This window comes from Trichosurus vulpecula, chromosome 4, assembly GCF_011100635.1.
Source record: "Trichosurus vulpecula isolate mTriVul1 chromosome 4, mTriVul1.pri, whole genome shotgun sequence".
Classification (NCBI taxonomy): Eukaryota; Metazoa; Chordata; class Mammalia; order Diprotodontia; family Phalangeridae; genus Trichosurus; species Trichosurus vulpecula.
In genome coordinates this window covers 195,156,695-195,181,509 of record NC_050576.1, presented here as the reverse complement: position 1 = coordinate 195,181,509, position 24,815 = coordinate 195,156,695, and the positions used below count along the sequence as shown (strand labels likewise).

The window sequence follows — 24,815 nt, the reverse complement described above, 5'->3', positions numbered from 1 at the left end:
GTTTCTATTGTATCCTAGAAATGATGGGGAGCCACTGGAGCTTTCTGAACACCTGATCACCCCTGTGCTTCAGGAGTATCATTTTGGCAACAGTATGAAAGATAGATTAGAAAGGGGAGAGGCCCCTGAGGCAGGGAAACCAATTAGGAAACTACTACAGTAGCCTAGACAAGAAGTAACAAAGTCTTGAATTCCGGTGGTGGGCATGTGACTAGAGAAAAAGGGATGGATTTGAGAGATGTTATAAAGCTAGAACTGACAAGACTGAGCAAGTGATTAGAGAAATTATCGTAGCCCTGAATATGTCAAGGACAACTAAGTTGTTTCATGTTGATTAAAGCCAGAAAATGTACTATAAACACCAAAGCTTTGCAAGGATACTAATTTTTATTATCTGGATTAATAACCATTTTTATGACGGAGCTTAGTGTTGCTGCATTCACAATCAATTTGCAAATGTTGCCCCACCCCAGCCCATTATGTATGAAAATTAGATTTACCAAATATAACTAAGCATCTCATGATACTCCAAACTATGACGTTCCCCCTCCATTTACCCAGCTTCCTCAGTTTCCACCCATAATTAATCCAAAGGAAAGAATGCTAGAATATAAGGAAAGATTTTCTTTTTTTAATCTTTTAACCAGTGAATACTTACTGGTAAGGGATTAGATAAGGAATGTTGTGGTGAGGATCGTGCAACAGGTGGAACACTTCTACCAGGGCTGGTCCCTGGTCCGGTTCCCCCAGCAAACTGTTCAGAGAAAAATGGATATAAAATCATATCAATAATTCAATCATAAAATCATATAACCAAATATAGATCATAATCAATAATTCAATAAACAATGCTATATTTCAGACAGGGAAAGCAGGAAAGATCAAAGCCACAAAATAGACCCTAGTTTCTGACATTTCACTAAAAGGCCTTCTCCTCCCTGTACCCTTCCCCCCACCAAAAAAAAAACCTATCTCCTTGACCCAGGCAATCTGTTTCTTCCCAGAGAATGTTACGTTGTAAAAAAAAAATCAAAAACAAAAATACAACATATTTTCATGTGGAGCTTCAACGTGAGCTAAAGCAAACAGATAAACTCGTTAAGAAGCTAAAGGTAAAAACAATTCTAAATAAATATTCTTATGTGGAAAAATAACCATAACAGTTATTATACACAGTTTAGTGGAAATAATAACAACTACTAATCAGTTTCACTAACCACTAGTTACCATAAACTCACTGTACTCCACTGACACTGACAGATTGATAATCACACTCCAATACAGTCCTTTACAAAAAATCTACTGACAGAAGCAGAGAATTGTGTTGGACAACCACAGTGAATACACAGGTTTGAATTTTTGGTGGACAGTAATTTCTGTAGTCATAGTATCTAAGTAGACATTAGATCTGCCAAATTCTCAAACTCCTTAGTTCAACAACTAGAAATGTTGATTCTGGGAAAGGAATCAAGTGTTTTCTATACAATTAGATCATAAAACTCAGAGGAATTTGGGTAAGAAATTTTCCCCAGGAATTTTTCAACAAGTTACTTACCTCAAAATAATCACTAATTTTATGTCCCCTAGGAGTGCCTTTCCCTGAAAATTAAACCAAAATATGTCAAATTTTTAAAATGATAATCACCATCTTGAAGATATTGTTCTTATGCACTGAGTAGTTTCTGCATATATTGCTACTACCCCAAAAGTTTAAATTTTTCCCTAATGTTACCATGGCTATAATGGCCAACTGAATCAAATACAAATTCCATAAAATGGAATGAAAATTCTTCTCTATTTAGGAAGACAGGCTGAATAAAGGGAAGGAATAAATTCTGATAGTTGCTTTTCTTTGGGCCTTAGACAATTAAAGGGTTGGGATTTTTGTTAAATTACATATTCAACTCTACCTCCCCTATAATCATTTCCCTCCCTATAAGTAAGTACTACTCAAAAGAGAATAATTCAAAACAAACTTATTAGACTTATCAGATAGATGTGTTTCTAGGTTTTATTTAAGAATTGATATATCCTTATATTTACAGATTATCTGTTCCTCTAAGATGCATAATGAATCAGATTCTGGCAAAAATTGCAAAAAGACTACTGTAGCCATCATTTCTTAAAACTGCAAAAGGCAAGCAATAAAACCATTATTTCATCAGTTGCTTAAAGATATTTGCCATTATAACTATCTTCCTAGAAGATTATTCAAAGAGGCTCTAATATTCAACCAATGATTGTCACAGAAAAATATTAACTAGAAAGGCTCCCAGCATTTTGATGAATTTCAAGACGTCTATAATAAACAAGCCACTGAGTATAATAAAAGTCATTTAACACTCTAACAAGTCATTTTTTCTACATAATGTATGGTCGGTTGAAGGGAAAAACTGTGGTGAAAGGCCTAGGTTTCTTTACAATAGGGAAAACAAGCATCCCCGAAAAACAACACTGTTTTGTCAGGTGTATATCAAATGGCAAGTTGATAATAAGCTGCCTGATGTTCCCTCGAGGTGCACAATAGGTCTCCTTGGTTAGAAATCTCTGTATACAAACCAATTACCCACAGTGAGGAAATCCTGAGTAGGTACAAAGAAAACTGGTTATCATTATTACTAGGAGTAGAGGGTTATTATTACCTTGGCTTGTTTCATATGGTTCTGCTTTCCTTTTCCGGTTCCGCTGGTCATTTTGTTTTTTCTCAGGGGTCTGTTTTATACCAAATGTGACAATTAGCATTTTGGTACTAAAGCACATGAAGAGGACAGAGAAAAATACCAAATGGATAAGGAGATACGATTCCCCACTGGCATGGACAAACCCTAAATGAATTTTAGTTTCCTGTTCAAAGAGGAAGAGCTTTAACAAGAAAAATATAATTAGCCTCTACCTTACTATACCTACTTTAAAATTCACAATAACATGAAGGCATATTTTTTTCCACAGAAAGAAATGTCTCTCAGACATTTCCTGTTTATCATGTTTTAGGAAGCTAACAAGCAGAATCTTCTAATCCTTCCAAATCAAAGCAGCCAGAATTCAAATTTATGAAGAAGTTCTTCCAGAAGCTTCGACATGTAACATAAGGGAAAAGGAGTCTGAAATAGTCCTAAGAATGGAACTTAAGCTACTTATGTGTCTGAGGGCCTAAACATCTTTCAATGCCATTTATAAAATCAAATGATAAGCATCTTATTTACTACTTTTAGCAATTCCATGTATTTCATAGATAAATAACACAAAGAAATACATTCACAATTTTAAGGTCTGCTAGTTTGCCTTTTAAAGCAGTTTCTCTACCAAGAGAATTTCTAAAAGGCAGCTAGATTGCTGAGTTTGCAGTTGGGAAGACCTAGGGTCAAATAAGTACTTAGTAATGGCAAAATATTTCTTACTAGCAATGTGATGCTGGGCAAGTCACTTAATCTGTGTTTGTCCCATTTTCTTCAACTGTAAAATTAGGACAATAATACCAACTACCTCATAGGGTTTCTGGAAGTATCAAATAACAAAATATTTGCTATTGTTTTAAGGGGGGTAAAGGGGATAAGCAAACAAACAAAAAAGAATTTCTCTAAACTATCAGTTTTCTCTCCAAACTGAGATTCAAGAGATCATCAGATATCATTTGTTTTCAAAGCTTTTTTTAAAAGAAGAAACCTAACACTGTATTAACAAATGAATGGGTCTGGATCAATGAACTAGTTCTAAATTCTTAGATTTGATAAAAATTCAAAGTTTACTGCTACAGATTTGGAGTCATCTTTCTGTCAAGTCATTTGCTTTATAAGAAACCTGACTTTAAAAATCTTTAGTGACAAGTAAAACATACCTTCAAATTGTCATTAAAAAAAAAATCAGGCAAGCTGTATGCATCTATAAAGGCCTACCCAAGTCATGATTATACTCACTGGTGCTACTCAACATGTCAAACTTCAAGTGGGTCTAAGTTAACTCTGCTGTAACTATGGAATGCAGCTCTTCCTTAAGAGCAATGAATACTGCAACTCTACAAATACCAGAAAAATATACATAGTAACAGTGATAAACACCCAAGTAACTTTTAATACCATTTCACCCATGACAATCTTAGGATGTTATCTTCTTACCTCTAATTCTTTGTCACTCAAAGACCCCACGCTGCATAAACTCTGGTTGGAAGACTCACTATTAAGTGGACCCTAGAAATAAAATGAAATAAATGCAAACTGCAACTTAAAATGACACCAAAAACTTGCTTATTTTGGCATCTCAATAAAGTCAAACAAGTCTATTTTAAAGCCTTTTCAACTATGAGAACAATTCATTGATTAGGAAGTTATCTAAATTTCCCATCACATTAATCGCTTTCTAGAAAAACGGAATGGAGTGTTCTTCTTTTTGCAAAAAATCCCAGTTATATTCATCTTCATAACAATTCTTTGAAGAAATAAGCTTAGGAGAAACTTCTTCCCAGCTGAGGAAAATGAACATAGCAGACATTTTTAGACTGTACAAGTACGTTGGTTTCTTTTGCTTAACCACATTTATTTGGTACAAGGAAATGATGGCATTAGAGGTAGAAGAGTCAGTAAGTAAAGAGAAATATGTAAAAAAGCATCAATGAAACAATAAAAAAAAACAATACAGCAAAAGATTGGGAGAGGTAAATGCAGATGAAGGGCACTCTTGTTACTCTAATATTAAATATGCTTTTGAAAAAATAAACTGTACATAAAGAAGGCCAGTTTCCTATACAATTCTCTTTTCTGTTCATTGTATGTTCGAATGTTTGTGTTTGTTAAATTCATAATAAAAGAGGAAAGAAAGAAAAAAAGAAAGAAAAGACAATGAGCTCAACAGGCTGAGAAAATACTGGGGGGTTTTCCCACATGCAACACATGGGGCCAATAAGCATTCTAGTCTACTATGGGAAATGTTTTTTTCAATAATGTCAAAGCGTAAAAGAAAACAAAAACTTCCCAAAACTAAATACATACATTATAATACTTACTAAAAGGGAAAAGAAAAAAAAAATAAAGGTTCCCTAGGGGTGAATGAGATCCATTCCATTCCAGAAAATCTTAACTAATTCTAACACTTCTGTTTGAACCCATTCCAACCCTTAAATTGAACCCATCTTCAGAAAGAGATAATACACTTAAAGTTTTCATCTAAAACATATATGTTTCTTTGGTATTATTCTTCAAGTACTACATTAAAATGCTTATAGTTTTCTCAACCTGACAGAAAGTTTCTATTTGATTTACTCTGCCATTTCAGGAGCTATTATGAAATGCAGGATTAGCACAGAAGACACCAGAAAGAAAGAATGGGCCATTTTCCTCCCCCACATTAATTTCAACAGACTTACAGCAATAAAAAGGTTTGTTCTAAACCTGAAGTAGATTCCATTGACTAAAAATATGAGGGGAGGAGACACTGAATTTTAACAGCAACAACAATAATAAAATGACAAGTATTTCCTTCTTCAAGAAAGAACGATCCTGCCACTCACAAAAATTAGTTTAAACCTAACTTAAGCAACTCACCTTGAAAGTTTAAAACCAAGATCTTTTAAATACTAACTCAGAGATATTATTTACCAAAGAATTTTTCTGTCCTTTAATTACGCAAAAGTTATCATCAGAAAGTTATCATCACCTCTTGAAAAAGATCCCAAAAAGAAAACTCCTAGGAATATTGTCGCCAAATTCCAGAGTTCTCAGGTCAAGGAGAAAATACTACAAGCAGCCAGAAAGAAACAATTTGAGTATTGTAGAAACACAATCAGGATTACACAAGATTAAGGGAACAAAGGGCTTGGAATATGACATTCCGGAGGCCAAAGGACCTAGGATTAAAACCAAGAATCACCTACCCAGCAAAACTGAGTATAATGCTCCAAGGCAAAATATGGATTTTCAATAAAATAGAGGACTTTAAAAGCATTCTCAATGAAAAGACCAGGGCTGAATAGAAAATCTGACTTTCAACAGAGGGCACAGGGTGAGTTGAATATGAAGGGATGATATCTAAAAAATTAAATTAAGAGGTGAGAGAGGAATATATTGAGAGAGGGAGAAAGGGAGAGATAGAATGGGGTAAATTATCTCACATAAAAGTGGCAAGAAAAAGCAGTTCTGTTGGAAGAGGGGACAGGTGAGGGGGAATGAGTGAAATCTTGTTCTCAATGGATTTGACTTGAGGAGGAAATAACATACACACTCAATTGGGTATCTTACCCTAGAAGAAAGTAGGGGGAAGGGGATACAAAAGGGGAGGGGGGTGATAGAAGGGATGGCAGATAGGAGGAGGAGTTAATCAAAAGCAAACACTTTTGAAAAGGGACAGGGTCAAGGGAGAAAAGTGAATAAAGGGGGACAAAATAGGATGGGGGGAAATATAGTTAGTCTTTCACAACATGAGTATTGTGGAAATGTTTTACATAATGATACATGTGTGGCCTATCTTGAATTGCTTGCCTTCTTAGGGAGGGTAGGTGGGAAGGGAAGAGGGGAGGGTGAAAGAATTTGGAACTCAAAGTTTTAAAAGCAGATGCTCAACAACAACAACAAAAAGTTGTTTTTGCATGCAACTGAGAAATAAGATATATAGGGAATGGGGCATAGAAATCTATCCTGCTCTACAAGAAAGTAAGGTGAAAGGGGATGGAGAGGGGGGGAGTGGGGTGACAGAAGGGAGAGCTGACTGGGGAATGGGGCAATGAGAATATAGGCCATCTTGGAGTGGGGGGATGGTAGAAATGGGGAGAAAATTTGTAACTCAAAATCTTGTGGAAATCAATGTTGAAAGCTAAAATATTAAATAATAAAATAATTAAGAGGGAAAAAAGTTAATAAGAAAAAGACACATATCAATTAAACAGACTAAATATAGAGTATAATCAAAACTAACAATTCAATTCATTGTCTGATGAACCCCAAAACATAATATTCTCTTAGCATAAAACATAAATTGCTTAAGATTTTTAAAAAACTTCTGGAAAAATTAGAAAGCAATTTAGCAGAAATCAGGCTGAGATTTAGCCATAGTTCATGATAAATCCAAAATGGACATACTGCCTGGATATTACAGATCGCATACAAAGAAAAAATTAGAAGCGAAGCAAATCACATATACCTTGCAAATCTATGGACAGATATATTTCTTAACAAAACAAGAGACAAAGGCAATTAGAAAAAGATAAAATACATAATTCTGATTATATGAAACTTAAATATTCTGTAGAAACAAAATTAAGACATCTAAGGTAAAAAGGAAAGTGGTGGAATAAGGGGGAAAAAACCACTTTTAATTTCTCAGATAAAAGCTGACCATCCAAGATATACAGACAACAGAAACATATAATACTAAAAGCTGTACCCCAATAGTTAGGTGGCTAAGTATAAAGAAACAGTTCTCAAAAGAAGAAATGCAAACTAGTGAAAGTTTGCCATGTGAAAAAATGCTCCAAATTACCAGGGAAAATAATACAAATCAAAATAATTCTGAGGTTTCAACCTATTCCTAGCAAATTGACTCCTAGTGAGAATACAAATGAAAACAATACTGAGGTTTCAACCCATACCTAGCAAATTGGTAAAAATGAGACAGGATGGGCATAGTCAAAGTTGGAAGAAGTGTGAAAAGATAAGCACATTGATGGCTGGTGGAGTTGTAAATTACTGCAACCATTTTGGAAAACAATTTGGAATTATGCAGATAAAGTTATTTAAATGTCCATATTCTTTGACCAAGAATTTCACTACTAGACATATATCCCCAAATGGTCATAGATTTTTTTAAAAGCCCCATATAACATCAAAATATTTATAGCAGCACTTTTTATGGTAACAACTGAAAATGAAATGCCTCCTCATCCAATACGAAATGGCTAAACAAATTGTGGCATATGAATATAATGGAATATTACTCTGCTGTAAGAAGCAGTGAAAATGCTAAATACAGAAAAACATGGACTCACATAAATAGTGTAGTAGAAACAGTAAAAAATATACACAATGAGCATCAAGATTAAAATAATTTAAATATGATGGCGCCACAATTAGAATCACACAAGACCTAGCATCAGAGACATTAAAGGACCACAGGTCTTGGAACACAATGTATCGAAGACCAAAATACCTGAGGCTCCAGCTAAATATATCATACCCTTCAAATTTCAGTATGATCTTGAATGAAAAAAAATACGGACATTTGACAAACCTTCAGACTTTCAAGACTTTGTTAAAAAAAAATCCTCAACTTAATAGAAGATTCGACATACAAGAACCAAGAGAAATATAAGGTACACATCAAAGACTGACTATAAGATTCATAAGAACAGATTGCTTACCTTTTATATAACGTAAAATGTAAAATCTATGTCTAACATTCTTATTAATAACTGTCGAGCTCATAAGAGGGGGACAAACCTGACTATGATATGAATTTAAAATGTAAAACCATTTAGAAACAACTAAAAATAGTAACTATTTTATACAAAAGAGGTGCTAGAAGAAGAAAGGATACAGAAGATTTAGATAGGGGCAGGAAGGCTGGTAATTCTGGTAACTTACCTTCATCGGGAATGGGTTTAAGAGGGAACAATACGTATACATTTAGAAGAATATAAAAGTCTTCTAAATTAAGAAGAAATAAAATGGTAGGGATATAGTGAGGACAAGAGAGGGATTAGGACAAGGGAGGGATTTTTAGAGGGGAGAATGAGGGAATAGGTAAAGGAAGTTTAGATTAATGGGAATGGGGGGATAGGGGAGGGATCCTTAGAGGGGGGGAAGGCAAGTAATAGGAGGGCAGGGTGGTTGGTGGAAGAGGGGGGTAGGCAAATAATAGGAAGGCAATGTAGCAGGTAGAAGTGAAGTAGAGAAGGCAGGAAGGATAGGAAACAAAAGATATGTACAAACATAAAAAACAAAGATCAGGAATAGATTATGTTTGGGAAAGTATATGTCTATATACATATGTATATATGTATAAGTGTATGTATATATCTGTATGAGTATGTATACATTAAGAAACATCTAAATTGTATTGTAGCCTTCTGGGGGGGAGGGGGAGGGGGAAAAAGAACAAAGTTAAAAAGTGCATAGCAGAGAACAAAAGAAAACACAAGGAAGCAAAGAAAAGATGGACAATTCTCAACACAAGGTGCATTATTTATCATACAGGCTTTCTTGAAATGAAAATTTATTGTTACATTTGAATGCTCTCCTATGTTCTGCTATGCACATGGAATGCTTTTTTTTCTTTCTTACTTTATATTTAAGTTTTAGTATTCAAGTTTATGACACATTAAATAAATTTTTAAAAAATGCAGAGGGAAAAAATATATATACACAATGACTATAATAATAAGAATGGAAAGAACAACAACCAAAGATCAATTTTTAAAGTCACAAAGAATAAGCATGGCCTAAAATAAGAGAAATAAGAAAAATGTTTCCCCTACTCCTTTGCAGAGGTGGGGAGGACCACAGGTGTAGATATGTGGCTTTGCTGATTTATATTCACTTCTTCCTCTTTATTTTTTTCCATTAAAAGAAATTCTTTGGTATAGCTCTCTAGAATGGGACAGGGTGAAATTTAAATTCAGAAATGTACCCAACAAAATTTATCAATAAAAATTCATTTTTATTGATCCAAATTTAGAAGAATTAGAGGATTTCCACAACTAATAAATAAATGGTCAGGCTTGAATAGGGAATTTTCAAAGGAAAAAACCCAAGCTATCAAAAAGCCATATAAAAAAATGCATCAGATCACTAATATATAGACTAACATAAATTAAGGTTAACTAGAATCCATCTTAAATCCATCATATCAACAAAAATTGCAAAAAAGAAAAATGATAAATATTAGAGAAGCTGAAGAAAAACAAGTGGGTTAATGCAGTGTCACAGTATTAACTGGGGAACAGCTGAACAAACTGTGCTATATGAATATAATGGAAAGCTAGAGCGCCATGTGAAAGGATGAAAGGCAAGGTTTCAGAGAAATCTGAAAAAGATTTCCATAAATTGATGCAAAGAAGTAAACAGAATTTATACAATAACACAATACTACAGAAAAATAACTTTGAACTTTTGAGGAACAATGATGAAACATGCTACTCACCTCCTGAAAGGAAGGTGGTGAACTTAGGGTGCAAAATATGACATATTTTTGGACAGAGCGATTGTAAGAAGTTGCTTTGCTCAACTGTGCAAATTGTTGGTGAGAGTTTTGGGGCTTTTTCAGAAGTGGGGGAGGAAAGGTGCAAAGGAGGGAAAGAATACTTTTATTAACTGAAAAAACATTTAACTTTAATAATTCCAAATGGAAGAGGTTATGAATCTTAGGGATGTGAACAATTTTGGGGCCCCTATCACCTGAGAAAGGCCAAAAACCTGGATTGGCCAATCAGGAGAAAGACATTTTTGGCCTACTCTGAGCTTAATCTACCATAACGCTTTGCATGCTCTGGCTAACGGTCATGGTTTGCTCTCTGAGTGAACCCAAAATGTCCCTTCCTGTGTCAGAAACCACAAGGCCAGATGAAGCTGACCAGGAACATTTTTCTGTTTATGACTACCAAGGACAAGGGCGCCTTGAACCAGACACTATCTTGAATAATGAGACTTTTCTTATGTTTTCTTATGTTATATTATGTCATGTTAATGACAAAAGAAACACAGCCATCCTAGATCTACAATTTCAATGGACACCTTGACATTCTCTTATTGTATTTACAAGCTACCCTATTAAAGACTTCCTTTCTCATATTATGGTTAACACATACAGAGACTATAATTTTGGTTGACATAGGCATCCTGAGTTGGGATTGCTCTAAGTGTGTAAAGGGTCTCCTTCAGCTTGCTTACTGCTGAGTTCAAAATTATTTTCTGACTTCATCATGCATGATTCTTTGGCTTAATGAGGATAAAGAAGCACGTTATAGCACATATACAGCCTGATTCTGTTTGTTCCTTATTCAAACCTTTAGCAAGGTGAACCCCATTCTATTGGTTCTTGAACAAACCTTTGGTAAGGGAGAGAAGGATACATGTGCAAAAGATGTTATACAGAAAGACATGATATAATTTGGCAAATAAGTGGATATGTGGGGTAAGTGAAAAAAAGATGTAAAAAATTACACTGAGAAGATTCAGGGAGCCTTCAATAGTGAAGACAACCAATTATTAAACACCTATGTGCTAGCACAATTCTAAGTAAAAAAAAAAAGCCATTAACTGGGGAACATCATAAAACAAAACAAAATGAAAAAACCCACCCCAAAACCTGGTCCCAACCTTTAGGGTCCTATCAATCAAATAGGGAAGAAAATATTCAAATAACAACGCTCTCTAGTTAATGCTAGGTATCCCTCAGATCTCTTCCTGAGGACTCTTCTCCCTCTATATTGTTTGGCATAGTGAAGTCATTAGCTCCCATGGATTTGATTATCATATCTATATCTCAAATACATGATAAGGTCCTGGAGGTCAAGGTCAAAATCATTGTCCACTTCTCGAATATCAAGCACAGTGCCTGTCTTGGGGTTGTTGAATCAGTTTTCAGTGATGTCTGACTCTTCATGACCCCATTTGGGGTTTTCTTGGCAAAGATACCGGAGCCACACCCCAGTAAACTGTTTCGGCAGACATTCTGAACCAGGTTGAGGGTAACCAAGGGGTCTCAAACAGATTGGTGGATTAGAAGGGTGTCTACCTCAAGCATGTGAAGAATTCCCCTGGTGCAATGGGTGGATGAGAACAATTTGTTCCAACGGCCACGAAGGCAGCTGAAGGAGGCACTGTGGAGCATGTAGAACTTGGTTAGACATCAAAGACACCAAGTTCATCCACTGCATCTTGAGCCATCTGTCCGGCCACTGGACTGTGATAACTCTGGTTGAGAGAATGAGGCTGACAACTTCGTGCAACTCTGCCTTACTTAAATCCAATTTATGCACGAATCAAAAGACATCACTCATACCATTTTACCATTATACCTATCCCAAAGTCCTGTGGCAACAGGCAAGTGATGAAGCAGACGGTGCGGATACACTGGGAACTGTAGTCACAATCCTGCACCTAGTCAGCCCAGGCCATAGGGTCATTTCTCATTGGAAGCAGCAGTGGGATTTTGCAGGCCCCTGGGTGTCTGAGCAACCTTTATAAGGATTACACTGCTCACCTCCTTGTGTGAGGAAGGGGCTAGAAAAGGTGCCCTAAAAATTGTCTCCTTACCCAACCCTGGCCTGATTACCAAGGCAGGCAAGGAATCCCTCTCCGGTCAAAACACAAAAAATGTACAAAAAGGTCTGCAAAAATAATTCCACTCACCATTGGCACATGGAGTGTGTGCACACTTATAGACAATACAAAATCCAGTAGACCTGAAAGATGAACAGCTCTTGTTGCAAGAGAACTCAGTAGGTAGATACTACATCCAAACAGCAGCCCTGAGTGAAACAATGTTGGCAAATGAAGGCCAGTTTACTCAAGTCAGAGCTGGATACACCTTTTTCTGGAGTGGTTGCAGTGAATGGGAGTGCCGTGAAGCTGGGGTAGGATTTGCAATCAAAACTAATCTAGTCCACAAACCTGTATGACCCCCAAAAGGAGTGAATGGCAGGCTCATGCCAACGCGATTGCCACTTGCAGGAAAATGTTACTCCACCATCATCAGTGGCTGTGCTCCCACCATGACAAACCCTGATGAGGTCAAAGAAAAATTTTATGAAGACTTGAAGACCCTTATCAATGTGCCAAAAGAGGCCAAGTTTGTAATTCTGGGTGACTTTAATGCAAGAGCAGGTTCAACTACCAGACTTGGCAGGGAGTCCTAGGGAGAAATGGAGTTGGAAACAGCAACAGCAGTGGTCACTTACTACTGAAGACTTGTGCATCTCATGACCTTCTGTGTTGGTAAGCAAAACGGGCTCTTAGCACTTAGTTGGCTTTTGTTTCCTTTGAGTAATTCAGTGTATTTCATTGAGCCTTACTAGGGCTAAGCCCTAGGCCCAAACCCCTATTAGGTGTAAAACCTATGTGGGTATGGATTGGTAACCAAGGTGGGGCCCAAGATGGGGCTAACTCAGGGGAGCGCCTAGTTTACACATAAGTTTGAGTGACAGGTTTGGGACATCAGAGGCTCTTAGACCACATGGGTTTAAATCGCCTCTTTGTGACGATTTTAGGTCACGTGGGTGAGTCGCATGTGTGACTCACCTCTGACACTGAAAAAGATATAAAACCAGGGGTTGGCTTTCTCTTCTTTGAAGCTCTTACCCACAGCAGTGGCGGTACGCGTGACTCTGGGCCAGCCCGTTTCATCAGCTCCCAGGCTGAACCTAGACGTTGTTAACTATGTATCTGTATTTGTTCTGTCTGTTGATGTTTGTAATTTGCTCTGAAGTTCAGTGTGCTGGTCTTTTCCCCTGAACTAAGTGAATGATATTTGTATGCTGAATTAAAGTAAGCTTGTCAACCCCTTAACGTAGCTTTCCTTAGTTAAGCAGATCAAAAGAACCTGTGCTTTTGCAGCGTGCTGGTAGCGTTCTTGTTGTTGGGCTTGGGTTGGTCTTACACCCCCACAACAGCTGCTAGACGGATTGTTGAAACACCTTCTCATCACCAACACTGTCTTCCTTTTACCTAAACGCAATAAAACTTCATGGATGCACCCTCGCAGTAAACATAAAAGACTATGTGATTGAAAGGAGAGCTCTTAGAGCTCTTCTCTGAGCAGGCTCTTTGTTGCTAACTTAGAGGGAAAATTGAGCCAACACACAGTTGGCAACAGTGGAACAGAAAAGGAATGGGGAGCTTTCAGAGATTTGGTGTATAGAACTGCATTTGCTCATCTGAGTCAGAACATTCGCAAACACCAAGACTGATTTGATGAAAATGATGGGAAATTCAGAAGCTGCTAAATGAAAAACATGAATTCCACAGGGTTTACCAGCAGGATAGCTCATCTGTCTCTAAGAACGCAGCATTTAATTCCATCAAAACTAAAGTACAAACAAAGCTTAGAGAGATACAGTATTCTTGGCTCAGTAAGAAAGCAGATGAAATTCAGTTTTATGCTGACAGTAATAATACAAAGCACTTTTATGATTTCCTGAAGGCTATTTATGGGTCAAAGACCTATGGTACGTCTCAACTATTCAGTGCTGATGGAGCCACACTGACTAGGTGATAAGGACATGATCCTGGAGAAATGGGCTGAACACTTCCATAATGTTCTCAATAGACTATCATCAATCAATGCTAAAGCCATTGACCGTTTACCTCAGATTGAAGCCAATCCCTCTCTAGCTGAAGTTCCAACTGACAAAGAAGTTTTGAATGCCATTAGGCTCCTTTCATGTGGCAAAGCACCTGGTTCCAATTCTATTATTACAGCTGAGATTTACAAGGTGGGGGGTCATTGCTCATACAAAAATTTCATATTGAAGTTTTCCAGGTTATATGGCAAGAAGAAGTTATCCCCCAGGAGTTCAAGGACGCCTCCACTGTCCAACTCTGTAAAGGTAAAGGAAATAGATTGTCCAATGACAATCAAAAGGGGTCATTTAGTCATCGTTGGCAAGATTCTTGCCAGACTCCTCCTTAATAGGCTGATCCTTCACCTGGAAGATGGTCATCTACCCAAGAGCTATTGTGGCTTCAGAAAGGGCCAAAGAACAGTAAATATAGTGTTTGCTGCCTGACAACTCCAGAAGAAATGCCAGGAACAGAAGAAAGGTCTGTACACAATGTTTGTAGATCTGACCAAGGCCTTTGATACTGTTAGTCATAAAGGCCTATGGAAAATTATGTCAAAATTTGGTTGCCTGGAGAAGTTCATCAGCATTGTACTTCAATTTCATGATGGCATACTTCCCGGATTCTAGATAATGTACAATGCTCTTGGGGCTTCCCAGTCACCAATGGAGTGAAACAAATCTGTGTGCTTGCTCCCATGCTTTTTAACATGATGTTTTCAGCCATGTGGTCAAATGCTTTCAATGAGGATGAACACGGCATCAAGGTCAGCTATCACACTGATGGTAAATTCTTCAACTTGAAAAGGCTACAAGCCAAGGCCAAAGTGGAGGGAGTGCTGGTGCATGATCTTCTGTTTGCAGATGACTGTGCACTCAGTGCAGCCTCTGAAGCTGAGAGGCAATGAAGTATGGATCAATTTTCTGATGCGTGTGCCAATTTTGGCCTAATAATTAACACCAAGAAAACACAGGTGCTCCATCAGCCACCACCATACCATCCATACATGAACCATTGGTTACAGCAAATGGAGAAGTTTTGAATGCTGTGGATAAGTTCACTTACCTTGGTAGTAGACTTTCCAGGGATGTACGCATTGATAATGAGGTTGACGCACACACTGCCAGAGCTAGCTCAGCGTTTGGGAGGCTCCAAAGGAAAGTATGAGAGAGAAGAGGTATCTGACTACCAAACTGAAGGTCTACAGAGCCATGGTACTGACTCATTGTTGTATGCCTGTGAAACCTGGACAGTCTACCAGTGCCATGCCAGGAAACTGAATTGCTTCCATTTGAATTGTCTTAGGAAGATTCTAAAGATCACCTGGTAGGACAAATTATCAGACACTGAGGTCCTTACTCAGACTAAACTGCCAAGCATTCAAACTCTGCTTCAGAGAGCACAACTCCAAAGGGCTGGCCACATTGTTTGAATGAAAAACATATGCTTGCCAAAAAGACTATTTTATGGAGAACTCACACAGGGCAAGCATTCACACGGTGGTCAGAAGAAGCAATACAAGGACACTCTCAAGGTCTCTCTCAAGAACTTTGGAACTGATTGCATAACATGGGAGACATTGGCATAGGACCATTCAGCATGGCGTGACCACATCAGAGAAGGTGCTGTGACCTGTGGTACAGCATTCCAAGCTTGTATTGGTCTGATCAGCCGGTCGGACACATTGAATCTTGATTCAAGCATAGTAATTTCATTTTGGTCCTCTTCGAGGACTGAGAAGGAAGGACAACAACCACCAATCTATGCAAATGATTCTCAAATCTATTTATCAAGCCCTAACCTCCCTTCTGACCTCCAGTGTTATATCTCCAAATACCTACTAGACATCTTGAAGGGGATGCCTGAAAAGCATTTTAAACTCAACAGGTCCAAAACTGAACTCATTATCTTTATCCCCAAATCCCCTCCTCCACCCCCAAATTTCTCTATTACTGTTGAGGATATCATCATCCTTCCAGTTGCGAAACCTAGATGTTACCCTGTCCCATATCCAATCTGTTGCCAAGTCCTAGTGATGTGATGTATATGATATAATGTATATGACATCATATGATTCTGATATGATATAGTGATGAGCAAGGAGGAATATTACTGATATACTTTTTTGGATTATTTTTGTTCATGTTTATGTTCTGTTCATAATTGTCTCCCTCCCTCAAGCCCCTACCCCTCACATTTCCATATGAAACATGTGGGGAAAAAAAAATCAATAAAAATAAAGTGGGGAAAAAATATACTTCAATCTGCACGGAGAGTTGATCAGTTCTCTCTCTGGAGGTGGACAGTATTTTTCACGATGAGTCTTTTGGAATCATCTTGGATCAAACTGATCCATCATACTAAACAAAGTAGTTAAATCTTTTACAGTTGATTACCATTACAATATTAATGTCACATTGAACATTTCTCTTGCTTCTGCTCACTTCATTTCTCATTAACTTAGAAGTCCTCTATACTCAGTTTTGCTGGATAAGTTATTCTTGGTTGTAAACCTATCCTTTGCTTTCTGGAATACCATATTCCAAGCTCTTTGCTCTCTATAGTTGTATCTGCTAAATCTTGTGCAATTCTGACGGTGGCTCCTTGGTACTTTAATTTTTAGTTCTGGTTGCTTGCATTATTTTTTCATTGATCTTGAAACTATTCTGTTTCTGGGAATTTTCATTTTAGCTTCTTTTTCAGGGGGTAACTTGTAGATTCTTTCTAACAAATCAAATTCAAAAAAGATCTAGGAATTTTCTTTTTTAAGATTTCTTGAAATAAAACATCTAGCCACTTTTTTTGTTCCTGGTTTTCAGTACCATGATTCTTTAATTTTCTTTTATTAACCTGCTTTTAATACCATGATTCTTAAATTTTCTTTTATTAACCTGTTTTCCAGGTCAATTGTTTTTGCTATGAGATACCTTACATTTTTATCCATTTTTTTCAGTCTTTTAAACTTTGTTTTAATAATTCTTGTTTTCTCCAGAAGTCATTAACTTCTATTTGGTCCACTCTAATTTTCAGAGAGTTGGCCAAGATTTTAAATCTCTTGGGCCAAGCTACTAATTTCCTTACAAATTCTTTCTTCTACAACTCTCACTGCTATTCCGATTTTCACCTCTAACACTGTGACTTCATTTGTAAAAGGATAACTCTAGGGGCAGCTAAGTGACACAGTGAGTAGAGCACTGGCCCTGGAGTCAGGAGGACCTGAGTTCAAATGCGGCCTCAGACACTTGACACATTTACTAGCTGTGTGACCTTGGGCAAGTCATTTGACTCCAACTGCCCTTCCTGCCCCCCTCCAAAAAAAAAAAAGGATAATTCTTTTTTAAAAAATTTATGCTTCATCTCTTCCAGTGATTCTAGTTGAACTTGTGTCCAAGCTACATTCCTCACTAAGGATTTGCTTGGAAGATAGTGGAGTAGAGAAAGCACAATGGCCAACATTACCATACAAACAACTTTAAAATAATGTCTCTTGAATCAAATTCTAGAGTGGCAGAGCCAACAAAGGATGAAAATGAGACATTTCCCCACAGCCCAAGACAACTTAGGAAGTCAGAAGGAGAGGTCTATGTGTATTGTTAAAATGTATGTTTGCTTAAATTGAAGATCTTCCCATCCATTAATAGGCCCATGTGACCAGTTTTAATCACATGAAAGCCTAAGCAGCATGTGTTAGGAGGAGCTTGCTGAACAGGTGAAGCAGGAAGGGTGAAGCAGAGGCCAGAAGAAGTGAGGTCAGAGCAGTTAGAATGGTGGGAGAAATCAGAAGCAGGCAAGGAGGTAGCTAGTGCTGTGAGTGTTTGTGGGAAGGCCCAAGCAGGGGGAAGGCTTTGTGACGGAGTTGCTCCCTGTAGTGATAATGTATATTAACTTCTTTGTTGCTATGATGGTGTTAGGATTTGGCTTTCTGGTGTCTGAATAAATGTTTTGCTTCTGTCTTCTATATGGAGAGTCTGCTACATTTTGTGAGTCAGAACCACACTGGCATATTCATAGCAATAGCCAGAACTGTGAATACTGCCTTGGTGATACACTATGATACTGGGTGGGGACTGGCTCAAAGGATAAGTGGCAACAACACCAGCTTTGAGTTTAGGAGGTAACAACAACAACAACAACAACAACAACAACAGGAGCTTCAGGAGCTCTCTAACTAGTGATCAAGCAACTGGTCAGAAAGACCCTACAAACAAAAGACACTATGCTAGCACTGAGAACAGGACAGGGCACCATAGCCAATTCCTGGCAATTCCACTGCCTATTCCTGCTTCTGGATCACAATTCCAGGGCACAAAGGAGTACCTGCAAGCCAGGGGCCCTAAGGAACAATATTGCTTATAGTCACAAGGGAGCAGGAGCCATGGAGAGCTGTATAGATTGTGATCAAAAGGCAGCAGGGGCCTTAAGGAGAGGGCCTCTCTTGCAGTGGCCAAAAGAGCTTCAACCACACCTCTACCCTGATTATACCACCTTGGAAGCACTGAAAACTTCAAAACCCTGAGAACTAGCTTTGAAAAAAAGCAGTTCAAAAAAGCATGAAGCTTGAAACAGTTCCACATCCTAATCCTGACCCTAGGAACAGAGAGCCTAAATTTAACACAAAGTTCAAAGTCAAGAAATAGGCTAGAAAAATAAGCAAACAACAACAAAAAAAGAGTCTGATCTTAAATGTTACTCTGGCAACAGGTAAGAGTAAGACATAAACTCAGAATGTTGAAATTGCTACAAGGAAAGGCTAAAAAATAAAACGTCAAGCCCAATGGAATTCCTGGAAGAGCTAAAAAAAAATGACAGTAAAAATCAAATAAGAGCAGCAGAGAAAAAGCTGGTAAAAGCAATGAGAAGGTATCGCTAAATAAGTTGTGGTATTATGATTGTGATGGCATATTACAATGTTGTAAGAAATGACAGAGTGATTTCAGAAAAACCAGGAAGGACTTACATGAACAAATGCAAAGTGAAGTGAAGAGAACATTGTACACCATCACAGCAATATCATACAATGAAGAACTATGGATGACTCAGCTATTCTCAGCAATACAATGATCTAGGACAGGGCTATCCAAATGCTGTGGCCAGCCTACAAGCATAGAAATTTACATAAATGCTTTAGTAAATGAAGCACAGCTACCTCAAAGTTCTCATTAAAATGGCAAATCAAAATATACTGTCTATTGTTTCAATAAAAACCTATGGTTGGACAGCGCTGATCTAGGGCAATCCCAAAGGACTCATGATGAAGCATGCTATCTGCCCCCAAAGAAGTGAAACTGTCTGAATACAGACCGAAGCATCTTATTTTTCACTTTCTTTCATTTTTCTTATTTGGGTCTTCTTACACAAAATGACTAAAATGGATATGTTTTACATGATTGTACATGAATAACTTATATCGAAGTGCTTACCATCTTCAGGGAGGGGTAAGGGCAGGGAGGAAGGGGTTAAAATCTGGAACACAAAACTTGATTTTTTTTAAATGCCTAAAAAAAGTTTTAACATGTAATTGGGGAAAAAATAGAATATATAAAAAAAAATAAAAGAAATGAGAACAGTGCTAGAAAATTAGGAAAAGACAACACCTTGGTAAAAGTGGAACCAAAAAAACTGAGGAAAATAACACCTAAAAAACAAAATTGGCCAAATGGTAAGATGTACAAAGCATCACGGATGAAAATAATTCCTTAAAAAACACAATTGGGTAAATGGAAAAAGAGGTAAAAAGCTCATTTTAACAAAAATAATTCCTTAAAAACAAGAATTAGGCAACTAGAAGCTAATGACCCCATGAGACATCAAAGAAACAATAAAGCAAAGTCAAAAGAATGAAAAATCAGCAGAAAACATGAGATATCTCATTAGAAAAACAATTGACCTAAAAATAAAAAGGATGGAGGAGAGATTATTTAACAATCACTGGACTACCTGAAAGCCATAGTTAAGGAGCCTAAACAACATATCTGAAGAAATTATCAAGGAAAACTCCAATATCCTAAAACCAGAGGGTAAAACAGAAATTTAAACAATCTACAGATTACCACCTGAAAGAGACCCCAAAATAAAAATTCCCAGGAATATCACAGCCAAATTTCAGAGTTCTGAGGACAAAGAAAACATACTTCAAGGAGTCAAAAAGAAATCCAACCAATTATCATGAAGCCACAGTCAAGATCATCTGGCACAGATGATCACAGGTGGCACAATAGAGAGAATGCCAGGCCTGGAGTCAGGAAAACCCATCTTCCTGAATTCAAATCAGGCCTCAGACATTTACTAGCTGTATGACCCCTGGCAAGTCACTTAATCCTGTTTGCCTCAAGTTTCCTCATCTATAAAATGAGCTGGAGAAGGAAATGGCAAATCACTCCAGTATCTTTGCCAAGAAAACCCCCAAAAAGGGTCACAAAGAGTTGAACATGAAGGAAAAACAACTAAACAAGAAAAACAGTCAAGATCACATGAGATTTAGCAGTTTCTACTTTAAAGAAGCAGAGGACTTAGAATATGATATTCTGGAAGGCAAAGGAGTTAGGATTACGACCAAGAATAACCTATCCAGCAAAAGTAAGTATAAGTAAGTATAATCCTTTCAGGAGAAAACAACAGACATTTAATGAAATAAAAGACTTTCAAGCATTCCTAAATGAAAAGATCACAGATGAATAGAAAATCTAACAGTCAAACACAAGACTCAAGAAAAGCATAAAAAGGTAAATGTGAAAAAATAACAGATTGAGTAAGATTAAACTATTTATGTTCTTATGTGGGAAAATGATATATGTAATACTTAAGAACTTTATCATTATAAGGGCAGTTAGAAGGACTCTACATAGACGAAAGCCACAGGTGGGAGTCAATTATTATGGGATGATCTCAAAAAAAAAAAAACGGAAAAGAAAGAGGGATAAACTGGGAGAAGAGGGAAGGGGGAAGAAGCATGGGAGAAGCAGAACGGGAAAATTACTCCACATGAAAGAAAGAGCTTTTACAGTGGAGAGAAAATTAGTCTGGAAGGCGGGAGGCAACGCTTGAACTTCACTCTCATGTGAATTGGTTCAAGGAGGGAAGAGTAAGTGTGCACATGTGTATGTGTATACCCACAGACATATATACACATACATTCTCTCTATCTAAAAATATACATATACCCACACATACATATACACACACACACACAAATATATAGAGAATATATAAACACACACATGCATACACCATACGTGTGTATGTGTGTGTGATTGTGGAAGGGCATAATAGAAGGGGTGGGTGACAAAAAGGAGGGGAGGAAGATTAAGGGAGGCTGTGGTTGGAAGCAAAACAAACTTTTGAGCAGTGACAGGATAAAAAGAGAGAAGAATAGAAGAAAGTAGGATGAAGGAAAATGCACACTTAGTAATCATAACTGTGAATGTGAATGGGACGAATTCACCCATGAAACAGAAGTGGATAGCAGAATGGATTAAAAACCAGAATCCAACAATATGCTATTTACAAGAAAAACCACTTGAAACAGAGACACACAGAGCTAAAATAATGGGTTAGAGCAGAACCTATTATGATTTAGCTGAAGTAAAAAGAAGCAGAAGTGACAATCAGACAAAGCAAAAGCAAAAATAGACCTAATTAAAACAGATAAGCAGAGAAACTACATTATGCTGAGAGGTACCACAGACAATGAAATAATATCAATACTAAACATTTATGAACCAATAAAATAGATAAGCCACTAATTAATTTGATTTCAAACAAGAAAGAAAATTTCCAGTATCAAAAATGAAAATAAGAATGTATTACCAGTGGAGACAAAATTAAAGAAATTATTAGTTATTCTGCCCAACTATATGCCAGTAAAACTGACAATCTTACTGAAATGGATGAATATTTACAAAATACAAATTGCCCAAATTAACAGAAGAGGAAAGAGAATACTTAAATAACTCTATTTTAGGAAAGAGAAATTGAATAGGCCACAAATGAGCTACCTAAGAAACAATCTATAAGACCAGATGGATTTACATGTGACTTCTATGAAATGTTTAATTAACTTCAATACTATAAAGCATTTGAAAAAAATAGGTAAAGGAGTCCTATCAAATTCCTTTTATGACACAAATATGGTGCTGATACTTAAAAACAGAGAGAGAAAATCAAAGACAAATTTACTTAATGAATATCAAGGCAAAAATGTTAAATAAAATACTAGTAAGTTACAGCAATTTATCACAAGGATGATTCAGTATGAACAAGAGAGATTTATGTCAGGAATGCAGAGATTGTTCAAAAAAAATAGGAAAACTATCCGATCAAGCCCCCATCACCCCTTCACTAGATTATTTTAAAACCTTCCTAATTAGTCTCCCTGCTTCACATCCCTTACTATTTTAGTACATCCTACTAGGTGGACTATCTTCATGCTGCCAGTCATTTTTCTTAAGCTCAGATCTGACCATGTCACCCACCTACTCAGTCAAATCCAGTAGATTTCTACTGCCACTAGGATAAAATATAAACTCCTCAGGTTAGCACCCTATATACCTAGCCCAAACCTATCTTTCCAGCTTCAATAAACATTACTCTTGCTCCCATAATATGTGATTCCGCTACACAGGGCATCTGTTAAGCACAATGCTACACTTCCAGTCTTGGTCTTGCACTGGTCCTTGCACTGGTCCTCTCAACATGCCTGGAAGTCACTCATTCCTCACCTCTACCTCAGAGTCCCTTTCTGCCTTTAAGACAAAGCTTTGTACATAAACTGTCAGTTTCAACCCCTATATAGGGTCTAATGTATGTGGGGGGGGGGGGGCGGGGAGTCATGAAAAATTTGGCAACAGCAAAAGGTTGTAACCTTTTGTAACAGTAACCTTTGGTAACAATAAAATGCAACAGTAAAAAGCACAAGAATCAAAAATTAATTCAAAATCAAATACATAATCAATCTGAGGTGTTTCCAACAGCACTTACCCATGGTGCATTGTGCAATTTCACTGCAGCCTTGGTTCTGACCACACATGTGCACTTTGCACTGCATATGCTGTCACACCACGCAACACTAATGAACACTGCCAGAAACACCTCGGCTCAGATTCGAGACTATCATATGTTATGAATTGCAGTGTTTTTACTTCCATACAAAGTTTTCTGCTCTTACAGAAACATAATAGTTTAGTTATGGAGAATAAAGGCTTTTAATATTTTCCCACCATCATTCTTCAGCAATGTTTTGAGAAATCTGTTACTGTCAACAAAAAGTATTTATTTGCATCTTATGAAAGTTATTTAATTGCAAAAACTAAAAAGCCCTATACGTGTTACCTGCTGCTATTAAAATGTCAGAAATAGTTCATGGAAAAAAGTATGGGGATGAAATTTGTAAATTCCTTTATGGAATGATACTGTTTCCAAAAGAATTTCTGAAATTAGTAATGACCAATTCCAGCAGCTTATTACCAGGCTTAAGGGCAGCTTCAAGTTTGCAATTCAGTTAGATGAAACAACTGATATTTCTAATATGGCACAACTGTTACTTTATATAATGATATGTTTATGAAGGAAGCATACGTGAAGAATTATTGTTTTGTCACCCTGTGGAAGGGGACACAAGAGGGGAAGATATAGATAGACAGATAGACAGATTAGATAGATAGATCTTAAAGTCAATAAATTTTTCACAAATGAAAGTTTACAGTGAAAAAGTTGTGGTGGAGTCTGTACAGATAGTATTAGAGCAACGATGGGTGAAAATGTTGGATTTGAAGCAAAAGTTAAAGCTGGTGGCAATGAACATATCCTTCTTACTCACTGCATGATCCATTAGGTGGGAGTCATAGCCAAGTTAGATGCTGTGCATCATGATACTATCAAAATCATTAACTTCATTAAAAGCCATGCCCTTAATGGTTGTTTGTTTTCAAACCTTTGAAAAGACACAGACTCACACTATTACAAAAGCTTATTACTACATGTAAGGTGGCTCTCAAGAGGGTGAAATTTAAAGAATTACTGAAATTGAAAGATGAAGTTGTTTATTTTTGACTGCGCATAAATCTGATTTTGTTAATTTTTTTCATAATGAATTACAGCTTTCAAAGTTGTGTTATTTGTTGGATATTTCTGAAAAACTCAATGATTTAAACATGTTGCTTCAAGGAAAATATTACAACATTTACGTTAAAAGATAAAATTGAAAGCTTTACTAATAAAAGTTAATATACAGAAGAACAGGGTGGAAATTGTTCTTTAGAAATGTTTATAGCAACAGATGATTTTATAACTGAAAATAACCTTCCCAAAGATTTAATTGTAAGAGTTATAATTGATCATCTAAAATGCCTAGAGACAATTTCAGAAATGCTTCCCTTCAAATTTTGATTCTAAAAAACTAAGTTGGGGTCATAAACCATACTCAATTGAAATCAAAAATGTCAGTCATCTGCCATTAAAAATTTAAGAAGAATTTGCCAAGTTATCAAACAACACAGGTTGAAAACTCTAGTTTCCTAAAATATCATTAAATGAACTTTGGCTTGGGATTGAGGTAGA

General features: G+C 36.9%; 1 protein-coding gene across 3 annotated transcripts in view; it reads right to left on the bottom strand.

The window, feature by feature from the left end:
- The window catches only part of TLK2 (tousled like kinase 2), a gene marked incomplete at its 3' end in the record, with an annotated part of 165,637 nt that overhangs the window by 97,948 nt on the left and 42,874 nt on the right, over nt 1-24,815 (bottom strand). For all 3 annotated transcript variants that reach the window (XM_036754613.1, XM_036754616.1, XM_036754615.1), the window contains 4 exon segments: nt 659-754; nt 1,556-1,599; nt 2,643-2,712; nt 4,113-4,184. In XM_036754613.1, the coding sequence (XP_036610508.1) occupies nt 659-754; nt 1,556-1,599; nt 2,643-2,712; nt 4,113-4,184 (282 nt within the window).